At 41.3% G+C, this 14,885-nt stretch overlaps 1 protein-coding gene across 6 annotated transcripts in view; it reads left to right on the forward strand.

The window, feature by feature from the left end:
- The window catches only part of RFX2 (regulatory factor X2), a 97,864-nt gene that overhangs the window by 39,120 nt on the left and 43,859 nt on the right, over positions 1-14,885 (forward strand). For 3 of the 6 annotated variants that reach the window (XM_074939709.1, XM_074939713.1, XM_074939711.1), the window contains exons 2-5: positions 7,324-7,436; positions 11,362-11,451; positions 12,231-12,310; positions 14,465-14,729. In XM_074939709.1, coding sequence (XP_074795810.1) covers positions 7,332-7,436; positions 11,362-11,451; positions 12,231-12,310; positions 14,465-14,729 — 540 coding nt within the window. In that variant the 5' untranslated portion in view covers positions 7,324-7,331. The remainder of the gene's footprint in view (positions 1-7,323; positions 7,437-11,361; positions 11,452-12,230; positions 12,311-14,464; positions 14,730-14,885) is intronic. The other 3 variants (XM_074939710.1, XM_074939712.1, XM_074939714.1) reach the window with 2 other exon arrangements.

Here is a 14,885-nt window from a genome sequence, read left to right on the forward strand (position 1 = left end):
AAACAGCACAAGCTCTGCACAGCAGAAAATCTGGTGTGTGCCTTGGAAATATTACTTTTAATTAACTAATGTTAATGATAAATACAAAGGTTATGTGCAGCATTGTTTTAAAGAGAAATTTAATATGAGGAGGTGTTAGTAAATGCTGATCTTGATCTTGCATTATTGAATATGGATGCTGCTGAACTGTTATGCCTTTTTGTTGCCCTGACATGTCTACTTGTCCCATTTTCCTTCCTAAATATTTTTATTTAGCATGACTTATGTTTTTCCTTGGGACTCTATTGTGAACTGAAATTAGAATAGGCAAAGGTCTGTGTCTGAGAGCCTCTGCTGTCAGCTACAGGTGGAATACAGCACTTCATGTGAAAAATTGTAATTGGTCTGTTTTCCACTGTTCTGTCTTAATTTGAAATCCTTAGATGAAAGACATGACGTGAAGACTTAGTATTTTTTAATATTCTGCTGTTCTAAATATTTAGCTTTGCTACTGACTCACTGTGTTTCCTTGGGCAAGTTGCTTAACCAACTACTTTTTATGCCTTCGTTTACCATCTGGTTGTAATAACTTGTCCTCAAAGAGATATTGTGAAGCTTAATTAATAGTTGTGAAGTGCTTTAAAATCCTTAGGAGGAAAGCATGAAATATAAAGTAGTAGCATTCTTTAGTATTCTGTAAAAGTCTCAACCCAAATCCGCCCTCACGCTACTGAATTGTCCTTTATGTGATGTTCCACTTTACAAACTTTAAACATTTGCCAAAATGATGATAAAAGGATTATAAATATCCTCGAAGTTTAAAGAAAATCTGGTGGCCAAATAAGCTTTATCATAAAGGTGAACTGAATTTTTTCCCCCCCAAAATAGTTTTAACATAAATTTTGTCTCCCAAAATGCTCAAATAACTTTCTGAAAAACAATATTAATTCTTGTACTTTATAATGTGATATCTACATTCATTGATTGTTTTGGATTGGGGAAGGGAGACATTCTCTCTACTGCTTGATTATTTTTTCCTTATGTATTTCAGGTTAAAAAAATAATAGAGAATAAATTAATACCATTGCTATGGTATATGTCAGATCTGCTATTGGTACCCTGGTTTCCATGGGCATCAATGTTAGTGCCACCCAGCATTATATAATCCTTGATCTTTTTTGATATTTATATGTTCAATACAAATGGCAACACCACAACCTTTTGCATATGCTTCTTTGTATAAAAATAGTGTGTAAATAGGCACACCATTAAGTGAGTCATTGTGGTACTCCTTTATGCCCTGGTTGCGAAAGGAGCTAAAGCAGATGGGACTACTCTACTGTTTAAAGTTAGTCATGTCGTTGCATACGTTGCTGAATCAGGACCAGAATACTGGAGTTAAGTTAATGAAATATTTTCTCATAGGCAGACTCCCTGCCCTGACTCTGATCAGCAGTGATATATGTTCGAGGCCTCAGCATGTAGCTTAGAAACTTTAGTTGAGTATTCAGGAGCTGATGCTCTGTTAAAACAATCTGTAGACAGATACTTGCAGTTCTTCTTTAAAGCCACAATTCTGCAATTGGGAACCCCCTCCCCCCCCGAGTCCCATTGACTTCAGTGGAGTTCTGCGTGGATGCTGGGGTGCACCCATAGACAGTCAAGTGCAGGATCAGGGCTAAATTTACCTTTTTGTTTGTTTGTTTGTTTGTTTTTAAGCCTGGGAATTGGTAGTGAGTGGGGTTTCCCTTGTTACAAAGTTAAAATAGACATGCCTGGGGAAAGCTAGGAAAGTAGTATTTACTCCTGAGCAGTCTATTTTTACTTTTATTTTTTCCTCACTGCAACGCTGACTGTGGAAAGTATTTTGAAACACTCATCTTTGTTTTCCCAGCTTTTTAAGGCACGCCCAGACAAGATGGATTAAAATCGACAAGACCAATCATACTAAGGCAGTGTGGTTTATGAATTAAACAGTAAAAATTGGAATGTATGAAATTGCCGTGTCAGCAATTTTCAATGTTTTTTAATATTACTAGTCTTTCTCTAATGCCTTTGAGTGTTAACATTCTGAGGTGGATACCTTAGAAACACCTTAGATAGGAAACTAATTTTCAGTTTTTTCATTACAAATGGAAAAGCTGAGTGATAGGAGAGGGGAAATGACTTGCTCAAGGTCAAAAAGCAAGTTGGTGGTAGAACCAGAAATAGAACCCAGAAGTTATTAGCTTTTTCTGTATTTCCTTTCCTGTCACTGCTGTTTGCCTGGATACCAAGATAGCTGTGTGTAAACAGAAGGTTTCCAGAGTACAGCAGCCTCCTGCATCTGCCTTATTCATTTAATGATGTTGCAATCCGGAGTTTAGACCTTTCCAATCACTTCCATAGTGGTGAACTCTGATGTCACAAGCACGGTATTGTTGCATCACCAGGTGGATCACCAGAGTTTTAAAGCTTGCCTTAATCTGAAAATGAATATTTTTTAAAAGGTCCCTTCTTACTACAGAGTTGTGCCCCATGTGAGTGCTCATAATCCGGTCTGCTGACTTTACTGACAAAAATAATTTGACTTCTTTTTACTCTTCTTAGCCATGCAAGAGCCAACACAGCTGAGAGAGTCAGCTTTGGATTCTATTCCTTCTTATGCATCATCAACTGATTGGAATTACAGTTGTTAAATCATTTTCACCTGTACAAATCTATTGAGACAAATGGGATTGCACAGGTGTCACTTCATTAGTTGGCTACCAGGGTCCATTGACGGCTTTTAATAGTTCTGTTACTCTTTTATGCTGATAGCTGACTTCAGTGTCCTCCTGATATCAAGGTCATATGGCCAATGTGACTTGGCTGTGTGTATCTTTCTATTCTTTATGCCAAATCTAATAAGGATAGGAGCAAAATTTGCATCATTGACATATAGCAGAATTTAATTTGCGCAACTGAGTCTGCATTAGGAGCACTTGATCTAGAATGCCATGGAATTGGTGCGCTGAGGACAGGTCAGAAACCAGATAGAGAGATAAAGCGAGTCTCTTTACAACTTGTAGCAGGCATCAGTTTCATAGCAGTGAGCAGAATTTCCAAAGTGCTAGGTGAGAAGTTAGCAGCTGTACTGTTGACATAAATCAGGGTGGTGCACCTAAGACAAGGCTCTTCACTTTAACGCTCAGGCTTTGTCTACACTAGGAAATGGTGTTCCGACACTGACAGATAAATTCCTTCCGTTGGTATAAGCTGCGTCTACACTAGCAGGCTGGGCTCGCAAAGTTATGCCAACAAACCTATGCCAGTAGAGGATCTATAGTGTAGACATAGCATTAGCTCTAAATGACGGGGTGGTGGGGAGGGGGCTTTCAATGGCATAAATGGGAGTTACGTATCCAGCTTCTATTGACTTTCAGTGGAAATTGGGTGCTCGACTCCTATTTGTGCCTCTGAAAATCTCCTCTTTGGCTCTCAATGTTGTGCTCCTTGCCACTGCCCTGGAACAGTCAGCTCCCGTGAGTGCAAATGTCCTCCCAAGATACAGGGCAACACTGTGTACAGCTCTTCACAGAGTAGGAGTCATCACTGAGTGTAGGAGTTCTGTTTATGTTCTAGGCTTGTCAGCAGCACAAGTGAATCTTAGCAGAAGGCATAAACATATTTGCCTCTTCCGTTCCCAAGAAGCATGGAACAGCTTTGAAGGCAGGTGGAAATTATCCAAGGAGGTTTTCACTCAATTAAAAAAAATCACTATGTAAAATGTCATTCTGGGGCTCCAAATCACATTTGCTCAGTTTTACATATCAATGGCTTTTCTAATGGCCAGTGCTGCAAACTTCACTTGGGATCTGAAAATCCAGCTGGGTTCTCTGTGTTTATGGCATCATCATCAGTAGTAAAGAGTCTGCAGTTGTAACAAATCTGACAATGCTGATGATGCAAGTGTGAGGAAAATAAGATCCAGCTCCCATCCCTTTAGGATTTTCAGGGTCACTGGAAGAGAAAAACTTGTCAGTAAAGGTGAGCACATGTGAGTTGAAGGCACAGGGAGAAGCAGATATTTGAGATGGTGCCACTTTCATCTGGTTCCTCTTCCAACTGTAGCTTCACTTTATAAATCTCTCTTATAGACCAGGTGCTTCAGGATCTGACCCTGCCAAGGTCCTGAGCATCCCTTGCAAGCATCAGGCTCATAGAGGGCAATTTGGTATTGGAGCAACATGCTACTACTATGCTTGAGATGTAGTCTCATACAGCACTGTGAAAAGTCCTTAGGAAAAATGGAAATGAGAAAAAGGTGCATTTGTGATCCTACTGCATTATAATGGAGCTCACAAATGAGATTTTCTTCTCCTTGAGGCAGTTTATTCCTCTGTTTATATTAATGTATACATTTATCTTCTTCGCCAAAGGTCTTGTGCTGACCACCTGTTTACTTGCAAATAATGTGGGCCCCAGGACTAGTACAGATGTGATGCTATTCCTTAATTTCGGGGAGAGAATTATTCTTTTATATATATAAATTTGTCACATTGTACTGATGCAACTGGAATCTTTTTATAAATAATTTTTTTTAGATACATTTCAAAAATACATTCAGCCAGTGAGGCAAGGCAGCAGATATTTGGTATAATGGAGTTATATGTAGGATTGCCAACTTCCTATTGGCACAAAACCAAACACCCGAGCCCCCCTCCCCCTCCCTCGGTGGCTCGCTCTCCCCCACCCTCGCTCACTCTCACTGGGCTGGGGCGGGGGGTTGGGTTGCAGGAGAGGGTGAGGGCTCTAAAAGGGGGTGTGGGCTCTGGGCTAGGGCCAGTAATGAGGGGTTTAGGGTGTGGGAGGGGGTTCCGGGCTAGGGCAAGGAGTTGGAGTGCGAGAGGGGATGAGGGCTCCGGCTGGGGGGTGTGGGCTCTGGGGCGCAGGAGGGGGCTCCGGGTTGAGGGGCTCAGGGCTGGGGGTTGGGGTGCAGGAGGGGGTACGGGCTCTGGGCTATGGGTGCAGACTCTGAGATGGGGCCAGGGATTAGGGGTTTGGGATGCACGAGGGGGCTCCAGGTTTGGAGGCGCTCAGGGCTGGGGCGGGGGGTTGGGGGGCTCAGGGTTGGGGTGCGGGTTTACCTCGGGTGGCTCCCAGTCAGTGGCACAGCGGGGGGGCTAAGGCAGGCTTCTTGCCTGTCCTGGGGCACCACACTGCGCCCCGGAAGCGGCCAGCAGGTCCAGCTCCTAGGCGAGGTGGGGACAGAGGGAGGGGCAGGAGGCTCTGCGGCATGTGCGGCTCTTGCCCGCAGACACCAGCTCCCCCCAGCTCCCATTGACCAGGAACTGGCTAATGGGAGTGCGGAACTGGTGCTCGGGACAGGGGCAGCACATGGAGCCCTGTGGCCCCCCTGCCTAGGAGCCGGACCTGCTGATCGCTTCCAGGGCACAGTGCAGGGCCCCAGGACACGACCGGACTTTTAACGGCCCAGTCGGTGGTGCTGACCGGAGCCACCAGGGTCCCTCTTCGACCGGGCGTTCCGGTCAAAAACCGGACACCAGGTCACCCTAGTTGTATGCAAACCTATTCTGTGCACTATTCCCAAGGAGAATGGAGGGTATATATGACTTGGTGCCTAGGAAGAGGATATGAACTATGATGCAGAATATGACTTGGCTTTCTCTTGTTTCTGCAGTATTTGGTTCTTGGTCCTTTAGCTGTGTTTTGAGCAGTGAGCTGAGACTATGTTATTCCTGTATCGCCTGTCTTGTCCTGTCCCTGTCCAGGAGAAACATAGAAGAGAAAATGACTCACAAGCTGTTTGGGGCTGGGTGGAGTAGAGAGAGAAAAAACATGATTGCGCAGGATCAGAGCTGGTTAGAAAAATGGAAAAATAACTCTGAAAAATATTGAAGTTTGTTCTGTTTTGACCACACAAAATGGAAACATCTCTTGTTCAGTTCTCCAACTATTTTAAATATTCAGTGTCCCCCTCCCTGCTTTCCTTTTTTCCTCTTTGTCATGGAGTGCAATAAGATGAATAATATCCAGAGTTTTGGATTTTTACCTCCATTTTCATTTTTTTTCCTTTGCCTCAAACTTTTTTTTTTCCAAAGTTGAGGACGTTTTGAAAAGTGAGTGTCAGACAGAAAGATCTAAATAAAAGGAAAGAATGAAAAAGAGTGTTTGTGTGTAAAGAGACTCCAGAAGTCTTCATTCTGTTGCATTCAGTGGCAAAAGGGGAAGAAGAGAGAAAAAACAAAACCTCAAGATTTGGAATTTCTAAATCTTTGGTTTTGATAAGAAACCAGAAAGGGAGCATGAGTGTGGGGTTTTTTATTTGTTTATTTTAAGCTTTCAGTTTAGAGATAAGAGAGCACTTTGTATTTTTTTTTTTTTTATACAAAATTTGCTCTAGTCAGAGTATCCCCACCATTGCAGGTGGGGATATTACTGTCCAACGTGGCATGGCTCTAACACAGTGGTTCTCAACCAAGGGGTACATGTACCCCTGAGGGTGTGCAGAGCTCTTCCGGGGGTACATCAACTCATCTAGAGATTTGCCTAGTTTTACAACAGGCGATATAAAACGCACTAGCGAAGTCAGTACAAACTAAAATTCCATATAGACAATGACTTGTTTATACTGCTCTGTATACTATACATTGAAATGTAAGTACAATATTTATATTCCAATCGATTTATTTTATAATATGGTAAAAATGAGAAAGTTAGCCATTTTTCAGTAATAGTGTGCGGTGACACTTCTGTATGTTTGTCTGATTTTTGTAAGCAAGTAGTTTTTAAGTGAAGTGAAGTGAAACTTGGGGTATGCAAGACATTAGACTCCTGAGAGGGTACAGTTGTCTGGAAAGGTTGAGAACTAGTGCTCTAACACACTGTGTCGTGGTTACATTGCTGGGAATAGAATCAAGTTGTTTGGCACTTGGCTTTATTTAAACACTTGGAGGTAGCTAAATATGCTAAGACCAGGTTGGAAAGAAATTGTATTTCTTGTTCTTCGAGTGTGCTTCTGTCCCCGTGAGGAGTAGCTGCACTTCTGCTATGACACAATAATTTCCCAATGCTATTTTTTGTTGTTGTTATATTTATATTCAGAAACACATTTTCTGCTCCTTCCCTTTCCTTCTCTTTCTGTGGAACAATTGTGTAAATTTATCTTAATATAATACAGCAGTAATATTAGAACCAAAACTAAAAAGAATCCTCCAAGTAGGGTGGTAGTTACCTTTCTCTGACAGGTCATAGACCTTCTACTGGGATTTTATTCTTTTGGACTCTGATTACTTTTCTTTGAGAACTGTAAATTAGTAAAGTTGTCTCTTCTCTATCTGATCTCCTCTGTGCTCTCTCTAGCAGTGAGCATGCAGAATTCAGAGGGTGGATCAGATTCAGCGACGTCTGTGGCACTGCGTACTTCTGCATCTGCTCAAGCTCCAGTTGTGCAGCCAGTGCCAGCCTCCCAGCAGGTAACGTTGCTACAGCTGCACAGCTGTTAATGCTGTCTCCATGGAAAATAAACCTAATTTTAATGAAGAATATGCTTTAACTCTTGGCTCAAAGAATTTTGTTAAAAAATCAACCTGAAGAGTGCGTGTGTGTGTAAGTGGTGATGAAGCCTACCTAGATATGACATTGATAAATGCCATATAAATGTTTGTAATAAAAACACACTTTGATTTAAGGCATGAGACTTATATTTTAATTTAGCCATGTTGCCAAGAAAACTCTTTCCTGCCAATTTGGTGTTTGCGCCATTGCAGTGTCCTGATGTCATTATTTGATGTGTCAATAAAAGCAATAAAGTTGCAAATTGTACCACATTGTTTAAAAAGGCATCTCCTGGAGTTGAAAGATGTATCAAAATCAGCAGAATTTGTGTGTAAATCAGAAAAAAAAAAACATAGTGGGGTTTTTTGGCAGGGAGGGGGTGATTTTGGAGGTATTTTCTTCACTTTTTGAGTGTGTATTGCTTTGACACATTTACATACATATAACATGTTTGAAAGTTTTTGTGATACTAGAAATATTAGGTTCTAATTTCAATCTGTGAATGAAAATTGTATTTGAGAATATTAAAAGGAAGTGATGAGAAAACTGAGGGTCCACTTATGTCTCTTAGGGAACTATGAGAAAGGATGCAGAACAGATGGAAGGATGGAGTGATTGATTGGAGAGAGAGGTGTAGCTAGTGGGTAGAATCAACTATTATTGGATGTTGAAGAGGGGAGTGGATGGAGCTGGGAACTGCTTGGACACTTGGTTTGCTAGAATCTTGAAATTGCTCTGCCCAACTTGCAGAGTAGAGTGTGGTCCTGCTATAAAATTGGCCTGTTCATCGTATTTTTTGATCTTCAGTGTTGATTTCACCAGAAGGTTGTTTCTCATTCTAACGATTAAAGGGTAGGAATATAATTAATGCTGTCAAAATGATTTAATGGAAAATAGCTTCTGTCAAGCAAACCTGACCTCATTCTTTGAGAGTACAGGTTTGGTTGATAAAGGTAACTGCGTAGATATATTTCAGAGTAGCAGCCGTGTTAGTCTGTATCCGCAAAAAGAAAAGGAGGACTTGTGGCACCTTAGAGACTAGCAAATTTATTAGAGCATCAGCTTTCGTGAGCTACAGCTCACTTCATCAGATGCATACAGTGGAAAATATAGTGGGGAGATTTTATATACACAGAGAACATGAAACAATGGGTGTTACCATACACACTGTAACGAGAGTGATCAGGAAAGGTGAGCTATTTACCAGCAGGAAAGCAGGGAGTGGGTGGGGGGGAGAAACCTTTTGTAGTAATAATCAAGGTGGGCCATTTCCAGCAGTTTACAAGGACAGTAGGAGGGGAAATAAACAAGGGGAAATAGTTTTACTTTGTGTAATGACACATCCACTCCCAGTCTTTATTCAAGCCTAAATTATAATAAACGTTTGTATTGCATTGACATAGTGTCACACAAAATTCTGATTTAAAAAATTAGCACGGTAGAATATCAATCAAGCACACATTAAAATGATTAAGAACTGGCTAACTGACAGATCTCAAAAGTAGTTGTCAATAGGGAATCATCATCAAAAAGAAGAATCGGTACTAGACTCGACACTCTTCCACATTTTCATCAGTTGTGGAAATAAATATAAAATCACTGCTGATAAAACTTGTGGATGACACACAGACTGGGGGAGTAGTAAACCATGATGAGGACAGGGCAGTCATACAGAGCCATCTGGATCGCTTGTGGGCCCGTTCGAACAAAATGCGTTTTAATACAACCAAGGCAAAGGAACACAGAATACAGGTCATACCTACAGAATGGGGAACTGTATCCTAGAAAGCACTGACTCTGAACAGGATTTAGGGGTGATAGTGGACAAGCAACTGAACATGAGCTCCCAGTGTGATGCTGAGGCAAAAAGGGCTAATGTGGTCCTTCAGTGAATTAAGAGGGGAATAGTAAGTCGGAGTAGGGAGGCGATTTTACCTCTGTATATGGCATTGGTGAGACCAGTACTGTTTACACTTTCGCTGTCCATATTTTAAAAAGGATTTTGAAAAATGAGAGGGGATGGGGAAAAAAGAGCCACAAAAATTATTTGGGGGCTAGAGAAAAGGTCTTAGAGACCGCAGAGTTCAGTCTCTTTAGTTTATCAAAAAGAATGAAGTGACAAGATTAGTGTATAAATGCCTTCACCAGGAGAAAATACGGGATGCTAAAGGGCTCTTTAGTCTAGCAGAGAAGGGTAGAACAAGAACCAGTAGCTGAAAGCTGAAGCCAGACAAATTCAAACGATAAATAAGATAGAAATTGATGAAGGTGATTAATCATTGGAACAAGTTACCAAGGGAAGTGGTGGATTCTCCATTTCTTAATGTCTTCAGATTAAGACTGGATGCCTTTCTGGAAGGTATACTTTAGCCATATGTACGTTATGCCTTATTCAAACACACATTATTGGGCTCAACACAGGGGTAACTGGGTGAAATGTAATGGCCCATGATATGCAGCAGGTCAGACTAGATGATCTGCTGATCCCTTCTGTATGAATCAAGTGTTTGTGTAGAGTGAAGTAATGAAAACAGATGACTCTTCTTAAGTAAAATGTAAACTTTTACAAAAGTCCAGCAGCAAGATAGAAAAGAATCATGCTTCTCTTGAAAAAGTCTAGTAAATCAGTTTATTCAGATTAATTTAGTGGCCCATTTGACCCTGAAGAAACATTGCTTATTAAAGGAATAGCGGAATATTGCTCTGGTGGAGCAGAATATTTAGTTTGATCCTGGAACATCGATTTTGGATGCCACAAATGTCATCGAAAGATACCCACACTAAAAATTTACATTCCTCTTCCAGGCCTTCCAGCAGCTCTTCAACATTAGTTTCTTTCTAAAGCAATCTCTGTTCATCATCAACAGTCCAAATATGTCACAGGTCAATCTGTGATTATGCCATTAAGAACAACTGAAAGGCAAAGACTTAAAGGTTTCAACTTCTTATCAAATTCTTTTATGCTAACATCACCTTTAATGTAGCACAAAAAGAGCAATTTGAAGAAGTGATTGAAGCAATTTGTCCTGGACAGTCTCCTCCAGACAGACTTAAACTTGCAGACCCACTTCTAGATTCTGCAAGTGAATAACAAGAGAGAGAAAATTAAAGGAAGCAGTAGGAAAATCAGCTTTGACATTAGTGTACGATGGTTGTTTGAACATGGCAAATTATGCAATAATGGCTTCAAGGATCCAGAATTAAAAATGGCATTTCAATTTAATGTTATTGGCTCTACATCTGAAAAGAGAGAATTCAGTCGGGGTTAGTGCTCATCATGGCACTGAATGGAGATCAATAAATGTATTTGCTTTGTTCCTTGTAGGGATTATGGCAGAAGTGAACTTTGAAAAAGGGTAGTGGCCTGGAGTAGCAGCTTCTGAAGAGTTTTCCCTGCATAGGAGAAATGCAGGCATGGGGAAAGATGCAGAGATTTTCCACAATAGTTGTGGTTGACCTTTTGTTTTAAGACCTGCTTTTACTAAGCAACCAGTTTCTGCTATTCCCTGGGGTGGCTGCTTAAACCAAGTTTCACTTAAAGATGGGCCCAGCCAAACCATTTGGATCCACATCTGAGCTCTCCCCAAGTTTAAAGTATTGGGTTTGGGCCCATGCCCAATTTAACTGTAGTTTAGACTAAATGGAATATGTGTGGAGGCTTTAATGAGAGGGAGTGTGTGTGGGTAGCCATAAAGTATGGTGGAGCTGCTGCCTGTATTTGGGAATTTGGAGCAAATCCTCTAGTATATGTATTGCAGGAAATGGCCTAGCCAGAATGGGGTGTTCTGGGTCCAACTGTAACACTGGATCTAAATGCACGTTTCTCTTTTTTTATTTTTTCAGAGAATTTTGGTTCAAACAACAAGCTCTTCTCCCAAAGGAGCACAGATGCAGCAGATCTCCATTCCCAGAGTTCAGCAGGTCTCACAGCAGGTAATATCAATGGAGTGGGGGACCAAATGCTATTGCCATTCAGTCACTTGAAAGCAAACACAACCTGCAGCCCTTCCCTTACCCACATGTCCAGCATGGGCTGCTTGAAACTATATAGGCTATCTCTTTAATCAATTAAAATGTGGATTTTTTTCTAGAACAGTGTCTGACCAGAGAACTTGAGATGGCAGGGAGAGCCATTTCCTCTGTCCTTTCACATGATTATTCCTTATTTTAGATTGATGATAAAGGAGACTCTCTCTCAAGGTTGTTTAAGGTTTAAAATCAAATTCTCCTAGGCACCTGTCTTGCATCAGGTTTCACTTTATAGAGTCTAGGGAGAGATTTATTTTAAAATTATTTTTATAAATATTAAAAAATAATTATTGCACTCTTCTGTAAAGATTACTGTCTAGAGCCAATGGTTTTTTAAAACAATCCTGACTTGCATTCACATAGTAGGCCCAAACAAGTAGTTGTGCTGACAAAGTGTGTGTTTGCATGTACAGAACGGATGGGTATGAGAACAGTGTTGTTTGTGCAAAGAATTGCCCATGTGTATCTTAGTTGTGTGAACGTTGATGTCAAATTTTAAAAAATGAGGCCTTTAAAAAAATAAATACATTCCAAAAATAGGACAAATAGAAAGTTAAACGTTAATATTCATTCTTAAACAGCTTTGAGTGCCCTTTTAAATGCTAATTGCTTGTGTGTGTAGTGTCATCCATTACTGCTTGTCATTAATTCATCTATAAACCCAGCATTGTCACGTGTTTCAGGTGCAAACTGTGCAGCATGTGTACCCAACCCAGGTCCAGTATGTGGAAGGAGGAGAGGCTGTCTACACCAATGGAACCATGTAAGAGTCTCTGTCATTCACATTACTAGGGCCAATAAATGCCAGCCTGACAGATGTAAAAGTTCATTTTGCTTTCTTTGAGAGACAGAGCACAATTGTGTCTGCCCTGAAAGGTGGAGAGAGAGTACACAAAAAGCCTTATTCTCCACTTCATACACCCAACCTTGCAGCTTGGTACAGTGTCAGTCCTTACATTTGGCCCGTAACAAGGTTTGCTCCATTCTAGTGCTGCTGCAGGCAGTAGCTCCCATAAAGGGGAGAGTGAGCAAGAGGAGAAGCAGCACGCACTATCCTGTTTAATGGGTGTGGCAGTGGTCATACTGCTTCTTTGATGCTGGAGACATTGTGTGTGTGTGTGTGAGGAGATCCCACCCTAAACCACATGGAGCTCACTCTATGGGCTGGTCTACACTACTGCGTTAAATCGATCTAACTTACTCAACTTCAGTTACATGAATAACGTAACTGAAGTCGACGTTGTTAGATCCACTTACCACGGTGGCTCCCCTGTGCTGTGTTGATAGAACGTCTCCCATCAACTTCCCTTACACTTCTCGGGAGGCAGAGTACACACATCGATGGGAGAGTGCTCTCCCATCGATTTAGCGTGTCTTCACCAGACCCGCTAAATCGACACTCGCTGCATCAATTGCAGCAGTGCCGATCTACCGATAAGTGTAGACATGCCCTGTGTAAGCGGATCCTATATTCCTTCTCCAAACCCTTTTGTATCTGTTAGGGAGCTGGGGTTTTAAAAATGGAAACTCCACATAAATGAGAGACCATTCTAATTGGAAGGAAGGTTCTTTCTAGGGTTTTCTCTTTTCCACTTGAAAGCCTCTCTGTGTCCTTCCCCCTGGGAATTGTGGGTTGCTACCTGTTCTGTGTTTCTGTGGTGCTGGACCGTAACAAGGGCCAAAACAACTCTCTTAGCCCAAGAAATATTTTCATGCAGCGCATTCATATTGCATTACCTTGCATTTGTTCCACGTCATGCGAGGGTGCCCTGATGGATAGACTTGTAAGAGTAGAGACCCTGGGTCTCAATGTTGCTCTGAGTATAGATGACATTGGTTCTTACCCATCTTGCCCTTCTCTTGAGCATGATGGCTATTAGGGGGGTAAACTTGAGATTGGATTCTCTGGCACTGGCACTTCCACTAGACTTCTTGGCCAATTCCTGAAACTTATTATCAGAGATGGTTCCCCCCCCCCACTCTATCCCCCCCAAAAAGCCAATTTTTGTTGCAAGAAATTTTAAAAAAACTAACCTTTTCCTGCAATTTTGTGTAAAAAATATTTCAGTTTTTCAACGGAAAACCAAAAAAGAAAAAAAAATCAATTTCTAGTTTTTTAATGAAAAACTGAAACCTTTGGGCAAAAGCTTTACTTTGGGACAAAAAGCCATATTTACTGAAAAAAAATATTTTGATGAGAAAATTTCAACCAGCTCTATTTACCGCAGATTCTTGAGCAATAAAGCGTAAAATTTTCAAAAGACCTAAATGACTTAAAAACATCAGTCGCATTTTCAAAAGGGACTTAGGCACTTCGGAGCGTCAGGCCAGTTCTACGATAGAAATTTTTGCTAGGATAATAGTGTTCGTTAGGGTTTTGAAGTTTTGGTTTTGTGTTTTTAAAACAACATATCTATCCCAGAAAAAGCCCTGGTATAGATGCAATTTTGCCAGTTTATCTTACTAGAATTGATACCAGAAAAAGCCCTCTTTTGCCTTTATATAAACTGTGTCTGCACTGAGGGTTTGTCAGTAGCAAACATTTTTCAGTGTTGACTAGGCCTCAGTCTCATTTGGGTGTTTTTGAAAAATTTCCCTCATTTCTGAAGAGCCAGGCTGTCAGAAGGCTCCTTCTTGGGCCCTGTCATGCTGTGCCCAACATTCCACCTCTGACAAAGCAAATGTTCCAAAGGGCTCTGGCTTGAGGCCTGCTTCAGGGCTGTCATCAGAGAGATTAATGTTGTCAATTGACTTCTATATCTGAACTAAATTTCAGTAGAGCAAATCCCGTCTGCAATGGAGTCAAGGCTTTTAAAAAAAACTTACAGAAGATCCCAGTGTGAGAGTGAAATTAGATATTTAAGCTCCTCTCCGTTCGTGTGTGCTTCACATCCTAACCGTATTGTTCCTTTGACAGCCGAGCCGCCTACTCCTACAACACTGAAGCTCAGATTTATGCCCCCAGCAGCGCAGCTTCCTATTTCGAACCACAGGGAGGTGGAGCACAGGTGACTACAGTGGCATCCTCTCCTACAGCCATTCCCTCTCACAGCATGGTGGGCATCACTATGGACATTGGGGGAAGTCAGATCCTCTCCAGCTCGGGAGCCTATCTCATTCATGGGGGGATGGAAAACACTAGACACTCTCTGTCACTAACTTCACGCTCCTCTCCAGCAACGGTATGTAGCCCTGAAGCTATTGCCACTACAGGGCCAGGAATTGTAAGGACTTCAGAAAATAAATAAGATTTGTGTGTGTAATATATATAATGAATGAGAGGGAGAGAACACATGCTGGTGTGATGCAAGTGTTTTATTAGCATGAGCTTGGGATGT

The sequence above is a fragment of the Natator depressus genome, chromosome 25, assembly GCF_965152275.1.
Source record: "Natator depressus isolate rNatDep1 chromosome 25, rNatDep2.hap1, whole genome shotgun sequence".
NCBI classification, from domain to species: Eukaryota; Metazoa; Chordata; order Testudines; family Cheloniidae; genus Natator; species Natator depressus.